Source organism: Diceros bicornis, chromosome 34 (assembly GCF_020826845.1).
Source record: "Diceros bicornis minor isolate mBicDic1 chromosome 34, mDicBic1.mat.cur, whole genome shotgun sequence".
NCBI lineage: Eukaryota > Metazoa > Chordata > Mammalia > Perissodactyla > Rhinocerotidae > Diceros > Diceros bicornis.
In genome coordinates, this window is record NC_080773.1 from 26111941 (window position 1) to 26121256 (window position 9316).

The 9316-nt window shown below is 53.6% G+C and overlaps 1 protein-coding gene across 1 annotated transcript; it reads right to left on the bottom strand.

Moving 5' to 3' along the window:
* Positions 1-1147: 1147 nt before the first annotated feature.
* KLK6 (kallikrein related peptidase 6) lies at positions 1148-9008 on the bottom strand. Its single transcript, XM_058529974.1, has 6 exons — positions 8759-9008; positions 8292-8339; positions 7773-7929; positions 4200-4447; positions 2785-2921; positions 1148-1831 (listed from the first exon to the last, which is right to left on the bottom strand). The coding sequence occupies exons 2-6, from the start codon at positions 8335-8337 to the stop codon at positions 1679-1681; spliced, it is 741 nt and encodes a 246-aa protein (XP_058385957.1). The 5' UTR covers positions 8338-8339; positions 8759-9008; the 3' UTR covers positions 1148-1678.
* Positions 9009-9316: the final 308 nt, after the last annotated feature.

The window sequence follows — 9316 nt, forward strand, 5'->3', positions numbered from 1 at the left end:
TCTCTCTCTGTTCCTAAATATTTCTCTGCTCCTAACTCCAGCTCCCGGGCCCTCTTTGCCCTCTCTCTGGGAAGCCACTACCTGTCCCACTAGCCTCTCTGGGAGGACACCTGGCTTAGATGCTATTTTGTCTTTCTTGCAGATGGTGCAGTGGGGGTTAAGAGGAGAAGGCCTCTCTGGGGACAGGGACAGGTCTGGGGCTTGGGGGTGGAGGTGTGTGCGTTGGTTTGGGATCATGCACGTGCATGCTGGTGGGAGAATCCCAGAAAGCATGCAGAAGCCTGGGTCCTTGCCCAGTTCTACCTGTCTGCTCCCCTCATTGCTTTGGGGGCCCCCAGTCCCTCCTCCTCCCTGCCCATCCCCATCCCTCAAATGGACCACAGCAGGATCTTTCTAATACCCAGACCTGACTCTGTCCTTCCTTTCCTCAGGGCCCTCAGGATCCAGGCAGAGTTCTTCTACCTGATGCTGAAGGCCCAGCGCTGTCTTCCATTGACCTACATTCCCAGGCATGTCGCCCACTTCTCCCACCTCAAACCCAAGCCCCCACCATCCTGGATGATTTGCCATCTCCGGGGCACCCCAGGCCTTTCTACAGCTCGTTCCCTCTATGAGAACGCCATCCACCCAAACTTCTCCATTCCGTGACCTCATATTCAGCCTCCCTTCCCCAGTCCTCCCAGCCTCAGCCCCAGCTCAGCCCTCATCTTCTCTCCCTACACCATCACCTCAACCTCTTCCCTGGCCTCTAGTCTTTCTCTTTTGGTCCATCCTGCACACGGTCCCAGTGCTGCTGCTGCTCACAATCCTCCCATGGCTCCCTATTGCCCTCAGGAGACAGTCCCAGCCTCTCAACCAGGGGTCTGAGGTCTTTTGGGATCTGGTCCATGCACTCCTCTCCCATCTTATCTCCCGTCACTCTTACCCACACGGGGTGGTCTCCCAGCCCTCTCATTTCCCCACTTTTGCTGCCCCAAGGGGAGTTTAGGAGAGAAGGCCACCCCTGAGGGCTAGCACAAGGTGGGGTGGTCTAGGATGTCTTCCTGGAGGGGAGGAAAAAGCAAATTGGGCTGTAAAAGGGAGCTAAGAATATCTGGGTTTCAGAGAGGCAGAAGTAGGATAAAAGAAAAAGCATCACTAATAATAAAAGTCACTCTTTATTGCTCACACAAGTGTGCCAGGCACTGTCGTATATGTTTCACATGTTCAAACCTTGAACCCTCCCAACAATGGCCACTGCCTTATGGGAAATATACTATCATTATCTTGATTTTACAGATGAGAACATCTACACAGTGAAAGAAGGCACTTCCCAAGGGTACACGGTGAGCCAGTGGCAGAGCTGGGATTCCAACTCAGGTTTCTCCAGACTTGTGATCATTCCTCTGCAGGAAGAAATCGAGCTCATGGGATAATCAGGGAGGGAGGGATGCTTGGAAGGGATTTCCTGTGTTCTCTTAGTGGAGAGGGTAAAACCTTAGCCCCTGTCCCCACTCACCCCCGGTGATGCAAGGCTGGGGCTAAAATCAGGGAGGATTCGTGGTGTCGCGTCGCTGCCTTTGTTAAGCGTTAAGGGTCCGGTCTGGGCAGGTGGCGGGAAGGCAAAGTCTTGGTCAGAGATATTCTGGAGCCAGCAAGTGAGGGTCGTAGGTCAAGAGTTGGGTGTCACACATCAGGGTCAGTTGGCCTGAATGGTTTTTCGGATCCAGTGGCCATATCTGCAGACATTGGTGTAGACTCCTGGCTTCTCCTTGGATCCACAGGGGACGTTGCCCCATGATACGAGGCCCCGGAGACGGTCTCCACAGACCAAGGGACCCCCAGAATCACCCTGTGGGAAAGAGGGAGAGAGTCAGATGCAGAAATACAGAGAGAAAAAGACCGAGAGACGCAGAGACATATAGAGAGGGAGAGAGAGACACTCAGAGATGGAGCGAGATACTCGAGGACGGAGATGGACGGACAGAGAGACACACAGGGAGTCACAGACAGGGAAATAGAGAGAGACTGAGGGAGACTCAGAAACATGGAGAAACAGAGGGAACACCAAGATCCAGAGAGGCATAGAGAGAAAAGGGGAAAGAATAAAGATCAAGAACAGAGACTGAGGGGTGTGGAGAGAGGCAGAGGTGCAGAGTGAGGTGAGGAGCGAGGGAGGGAAGGATGGAGGGAGGGAAGGAGAGAGAGAGACATCTCTCAAGAGAGGACAGTTTCAGAAATGGGGCTTGTCTGCCTGCCCTTTCTTTGTATCCATCTCCCTGTGTCCCATCCCTGTGTACCACCTTATCTCTGTCTCTTTCTCCCTCTTGGCTGGTCTCTGCAGATCCTTCAATGCACTGGGGTCATTTTTGGCATAAAGAGTGGAGACCCAATGGACGACGGTGGGCGAAGCCCAAGTTAAAGGTATTTGGGAGTGGGGATGGAGCCCCCTCTCTCCCCAGGTAGGGTCCCCCTCCTCCACAGCTTGGCCATTTCCAAGCAGGACTTGTGGGGACTCTGTTCGAGGAAGGACAGTCCCCTCACACCATCTGCCTCCTTACTAGTTACTCTGGTTTTCGATCTCTCCATCTCCATCCTCGTCTCTGCACCTCCTGTCTCTAGTGGCTGTCTGTATATCTCCGCCTGCCCTGACTGTGTCTCTCTGTGTCTAATTGAGTCTCTCTCCCTTCTCATGCCTCCGATTCTCTCCCAGCCTGTCTCTGGAATGTTCCGGTTTGGTCTGTGTGTCTGTCTCTTCCTGTGTCTGTCCTTGGCTGTTCAACTGGCAGGTCCCGGTGTCCTCACCTGGCAGGAATCCTTCCCGAGCTTCTCATCCCCAGCGCACACCATGTTTTGGGTGATCTGGCCAGGATAGGCACGTTCACACTCCTCGTGGGACACCAAGTGGATGTAGGCACACTGGATGGTGTCAGGGAAATTGCCTGCCGAGACAGACAGGCCAGGCTCACCTCACAACCCGCCCTTCCCTCATCCTCCCCTAGAAGTCCTCGCTCTTGTATTGGTCCTCTTTTCCCACTGGTTCACTTCTTCCTGTTTGCCTCTCATTCTTAAAACCCATTTTCATTGGCCCTAACTCCTGATTGGTCCCTCTTTACATCATCCTTCCCTCCCATTGGCCTGTTTCCCTCTTTAACCGTACCTTCTCCACGAGTTCTCATTTCCTATCGGTTTTCCTTTCTCTTAGGTCTTTCTTCCATTTGTCTGTCTTCCATTGGTCCCACCTTCTTCAGTAGTTCCAACTGACCTCTAGATGCTCTTCTTCTATTAGTCCCTCCTCTTATTATATCCCTTCATCCTTCATTGGACCCTTCTTGCCCATCCGATCATCCTGATTGGTCACCACTTGATCACTGGTCATTTCCTAACTGGTCCCTTCTTTCCTCAGGTTCTCCCTTCCTATTGGCCCTTCATTCAGTGGTCCCCTTCCCTCATTGGTCCTTTCCTAAATGGCCCTGCCCTCCCCCGTTGGTTTTCCCTTCCTATTGGCTCTTCATTCAATGGTCCACCTCCCTCATTGGTCCTTCCTAAGTGGCCCTGACCTCTCTGTTGGTTCTCCCTGCCTATTGGCCCTTCATCTAATGGTCCACCTCCCTCATTGGTCCTTTCCTAAGTGGCCCTGCCCTCTCTGTTGGTTCTCTCTGCCTATTGGCCCTTCATCTAATGGTCCACCTTCCTTTGTGGCCCTTCACTCACAGGCCCACCTCCAATGGTTCCTGCCGATCTATTGGACTTGCTTCTTCCTCTAGTCATTCCTCTAGTGACTCTCTTGACCACTGACCCTTCCCCTATTGGTCCCTCCCCTATTGTCTCTCTCTGCTCCATTCACCCTCACAGTTCACATCCTTCAGCTGGCTCCCCTGCTTTACTGATCTCTCTTCTTTGATTAGTCCCTCCCCCATTTATCCCTGCTTGATGATCAGTGCATCCTGAGTGGTGTCTTTTGACAATTGGCCTCCTTCCTGACTAGTATCTTCCCCCCGCCCCTCCCTCTTCATTAACCCTTTATCTTATAGCCCATCTCTCCATACCATTCGCTTGTTGGTCTACTTTCTCCGTTGGCTGTTCACTCGTTGGCCCAACTCCCATATTTGCCCTCCCTCCCCATTGATACACTGCCCCATTGGTCCTCACCATCGGCCCACCTCCCCCAGGACCCATCACCCATTGGCTTGCTGCCCCATCATCCTCCCCCTGCTGACCATCTGCTGTCTTCCCCCAGCCTAGGATGTGGCAGCTGGTGTGGTTGGCCGAGCAGTCTCTCTCCAGGGGCAGGGGCTGGATGTGTTCAGAGAATTTGGCCGGGCGTGCCAGGCGCAACAGCATGATGTCCTGGTCATGGGTGGCGGCATTGTAGCCAGGGTGGGCCACAGCCCGGACGACAGAGCTCTGCTCCTGGAAACTCTCCCTTTGCTGAAGGTTGTGCTTCCCAAGGTAGACCTGAAGATTCCTGTGGAAGAGGATGTCTGGGTCTCACCTGGAGCCCTTGGGCTGCAGCTGGGTGTCCAGAGGGGGCTGTGGTGGGAGGTGGGCGTAGCCTGGTACTCCGTGAACCATCTGGCCTACTCCCCTCACAGTCTTCCCAGCTCAGTAAATGACAACTCCATCCTTCCAGAATAACCTTGACGATTATTCTTTTTGTGGGTTGTGGGGGGAAGACAGGCTCTGAGCTAACAGCCATTGCCAATCCTCCTCTTTTTGCTGAGGAAGACTAGCCCTGAGCTAACATCTGTGCCCATCTTCCTCTATTTTGTATATGGGACTCCTGCCACAGCATGGCTTGATGAGTGGTGCGTCAATCCGTGCCCAGGATCCAAACCTGGGAACCCCGGGCCGCTGAATCAGAGTGTGCAAACTTAACCACTGTGCCACTGGGCCAGCCCCCCTTGATGACTATTCTTGACTCTTTATTTCATGCCTCACATCCAAGCTGTCCAGAAATCCTGTTGGCTCTCCAAAGTATATCCAGAATCTGACCCTTCTCACCTCCTCCACTGCTACCATCTTGGTCTGACCGCCATCATCTCCTACCTGGACTATAGCAGTAGCTGCCTCACTGGATTCCTTGCTTCTGCCTTTGCCCCACTACAGTATATCTTCCAGGAAGGAGCCAGAGAGATTTTAATAACATAAGCTGGTCCTGTCCCTCCTCTGCTCAGAACACTCCCATGACTCCCATCTCAAAATAAAGGCCAAAGTTCTCACCATGGCTGATAAGGTCCTGCACAATCTGCCCCTATCACCTCTCAGTTATCTCCTCCTACTCCCCCTCCCACCCCGCCCTTCTGTTCCAGCCACACTGGCTTCCCTGCCTTTCCTTGAACACAACAGTCATCCTCTCACCCCAGGGCCTTTGCACTGGCTGTTCCCGCTGCCTGCAAATCCTTACCCCAGATATGTGCATGGCTCTCTCCCTCACCTCCTTCAGATGTTGCCTTCTCAGTGAGGCCTTCCCTAGTGACCCAATTAAAATGCAAATATCCACCCCCAACAGGCAATTCCTATCTCCCTCTCCTGTTTTCTTTTCCCCCAGAGAACGTAGCATCACCATCTGAGATACTATATATGCATTGTTAAATATTTACTTGTTTTATTGTCTCTCCTCCTACCACAGCAGCACTATCCAACAGAACTTTCTGCAATGATGGAAATGTTCTCTATCTGCGCTGTTTGATACAGTGGCCACTAGTCACAGGTGCCTGCTGAGCACGAAATGTGGCTAGTGGGTTGGAATCTCACTTCATTTTTATTCATGTAAATTTAACTGGCCATATGTGGCTATTGGCTACCGCATTCGATGGCACAGCTCTAGAATATCAAGATGGGATTTTTGTTTCATTCCTCAGGGAATTTTCCTCAGGGCCTAGACTGGTTTCTGGCACATGACAGGTAGTCAATAAATACTTGTGAAATGGATCAAAGAGTTACTCCCTTGCTCAAAAGCCTCCCATGGCTCCCTATTGCCCTCAGAATAAAACCCAAGTGCCTCATTCTCTCATCCTCTGTCCTCCATGAGCTGGTGACTTTCCTTCTTAGAACATTCCGGATTGTTCCCACGACAGGGTCTTTGTCCTTGCATTTCCTCTGCCTGAAGGTTCTTCCCCTTCTTCACTTGGCTACCCCTTCTCATTTTCCATGCCTCAGCTTGAATTTCATCTCATCACAAAGTCCTTCCTGACACTTTCTTCTTTCTATAGTAGGTGCCTTTAGATGTCTTTTCCTTCACTGGACTTAGGGTAATTTGTAATTATATCATTTTTCAAGGGTTTGTTAAATAGCTGTCTTTCTGCACTTTTCTGCTCCTGTGTTCCCAAGGGTGGGGACTCTGCGTACCTCTCTCACCCGTGGCTGAATCCCCAGTGCCTAGCTCAAATCTGGCACTTAGTGGGTCCTCTTTTTTTTTTTTGCTGAGGAAGATTCGCCCTGAGCTAACATCTGTGCCCATCTTCCTCTATTTTGTATGTTGGTCGCCACCAACGCATGGCTGCCGATGAGAGGTGTAGATCCATGCCTGGGAACTGAACCCGGGCTACCGAAGTGGATCACGCCGAACTTAACCACTAGGCCATGAAGCCAGCCCCATTAGTGGGTGCTCTTGATCAATGTGCACCGAATGAATGAATGAGGATGGTGGGAGTTATGCCAGGTCTCCTTGAGCTTGGGGGAGACCACCCTGAGGGTCCTTGAGTCCTTGACCCTGCATGAGACCCCTCCCCCACAGTGGACGTGGCACCTGTTGGTTTCCAAACACTTGAGTTGTCCCTTGCTGCTTCTCTGACCCTCCGTTTCCTCATCTGCGAGATGGGACCAAGAGTCCCTTATTGTGGGGATTCCGGGAAGGACATGTCAACTGCTTAACTTGGCGCCTGACCCATAGTTAGCACTGATCAGCTGTGGTTAACCTAACTGCTGATTATTAGTGCCCTGAGGATTTAGCCCTGGGCCCTCTACACTCCTCTGTCTATGCCCGCTTTTCGGATGACCTCATTCTGTCTCGTGGCTTTAACTACTACCTGTTTACCTCCAGCTCTGGCCTCTCCCAGGAGTGCTGTGGCCAACCTGCCCTCATTCTTGGACATCTCCCAGGAATCTCAAACTCACCTTGGCTAAAAATGTCTGACGCTCCCCTCCCATATCCAAACAGCTTCTCTTTCCCTCTGCCCGACTCAGAGGAGGGCACACCCACACACCCCATTGTTCAAGTCAAATACCAGGAGGTCAGCCCTGCGTCTTCCCTCCCACCCCACCAAGTCCCGCTGGCTCAGTCTCAAAATACCTCCCGGGGTTTTCAACTTCCCTCCGTCCCCACTGCCACCATCCTGGTCCAACCTCCTCTTTGCTCGCCTCCACGCGCATCCCTTGACTTTCTCTTGCCCAGCCCACTTTCCACATGGCAGTCAGAGTGCTCCTAAGAATGTAAACCAGCTCACACTGTTTCCCCGATTAAAACTCTCCAGTGGCTTCCCACTGTGCTTAGAATTAAGTCCAAACGCTCCATCGCTCCCTCCAGGGCCCTGCATGATCTGATTCCCCAATCAGAAGGTCAGCTCATAAAAGCAGCAATTTTGCTTGTTTTCTTCACCGCTAGATCACCAGGGCCTCAAAAGGTGCCTGGCACATATTTGGCGCTCAACTAAATATGGGCCAGATGAACCTGGCTATCAGATGGCCTCCGGCTGGGACGGGGGACGTGTGTGTCACTTCATGCCTCACGTCTGCCAGGCAGCCCTGGGATCGAATTGCAGCCGCTGCTCATTCACGGCCTGGAGACTTACGGTTTTTTGCAGTGGGCGGCCGTGAGGACCCACAGGGGGTGAATGAGGACCCCCCCACACAGCAGGTGGCCGGAGGTGAAGAGCACAGCTTGGTAGGGGTGGGAGGTCTGCTCGCAGGGTCCGCCGTGAAGCACCTTATTCTGCTCCTCAGCCCAAGCTGAGGGAGGGAGGGTCTGGGTCAGAGAGGAGGTCTGGAGACACCAGGTGCATCCCACCAAGGTGAAACCCAATCCTGTCTCAGCCATCAAGAGCATCTCCATCCCCACCCCCAAACTTATTCTGTCCCCATTCTCCACACCAACCCCATCCTCAAACTCTTCCCCATCCTCAAAACCACCTCCCATCCTCTCTTCCTCATCTGCATCCCCCACCCCTAACCTGGTCCCTGACTTCTTCCCCATTCCAAACCCACCCAACCTCCATCCCCAAGTGTATCCCCCTCCCCAATGCCAATCTCTTCCCCATCAACAACCCCCACCTCGTCCCCAAACCTCCCATCCCCATTCCCGTTCTTCCCACCTGCAGCAATCAGAACCAGCACTACAGCCAGCGTCTTCATGACCATTCCTGAGAGGAGAAGCCAAACGCTCCATCAGTTCCCGTCTCAGCCTCCACCGGAGTCCCCTCCTCCTCCCTCCTCATCCTCTCCTCCTCCATGGCCTGCCGTGCTCTCCTGACCCTTGACTTCTGTGCTTCATCTAGACTCCTGATTTCTCGTTTCCTCGGCCCACGTCTTCCATCTAAGCGTCCTGTGCAGGCAGGTGCCGGTGAGAACCCAGAACCACATCTGATGGTCCAGAGGCTCACAGCACGATTCTCATTAAGCTTTTCTGTTTGTCTTGGCTCTGGTTTGCCTTCCTACTAACAGGAAGGCCCAGGAGGGCCCCTGACGTCCTTCCCTCCCCATGGGATTTTTCCTCTGCACCTTGGCTCTGTGCTCATCTTGTCGCTCACCGCCACACCTGTAGGTTCTGGTGTGATCTTACCTGCTGGGGTCCGGCTGCCTACCAGCCCAGGGGTTCTTGGGTTGGGGGCAGGGACGGCACGTGTCACAGGCAGACAGACAGGGAGGCAGGGAGAGTCAGAAATGCAGGTAGTTACTGGGAGAGAAGGGACTCTGAAAGCAGAGAGGACGCCTCAGAGTCAGAGACAGAGAGAGAGAAAGCAGAGGATGTAGGGGCTGGTGGGAGGGGGGCGCAGTCCAGGGCTTCCAGACTGCCAGACGGACGCCGGGACACCCCGAGCTTCCTAGTCTCCCTGGAAGAGGCTGGTCCTGTCCTCAGACGCTCCTGGCGCTTCCTTTTAACCCCTGTGTCCCTGGGTTCCTGAGACAGGAGGCTGCCCCGCCCCTTACCTTCTCACTCAGGCCTCCCACACACATTCCTCCCACCCCCACAGCTCTGACCCTGATGACCCCCGACCCAGGCTACCAGGGAGGGGAGCACAGGTCCCTGAGTGCACCGGGGGCCTGGACTCCTGGGTCTGAGTGAAGAGGAAGCTGGGGGCCTGGACTCCAGGGTCTGAGGGAGGAGGGGCCGCTGTCC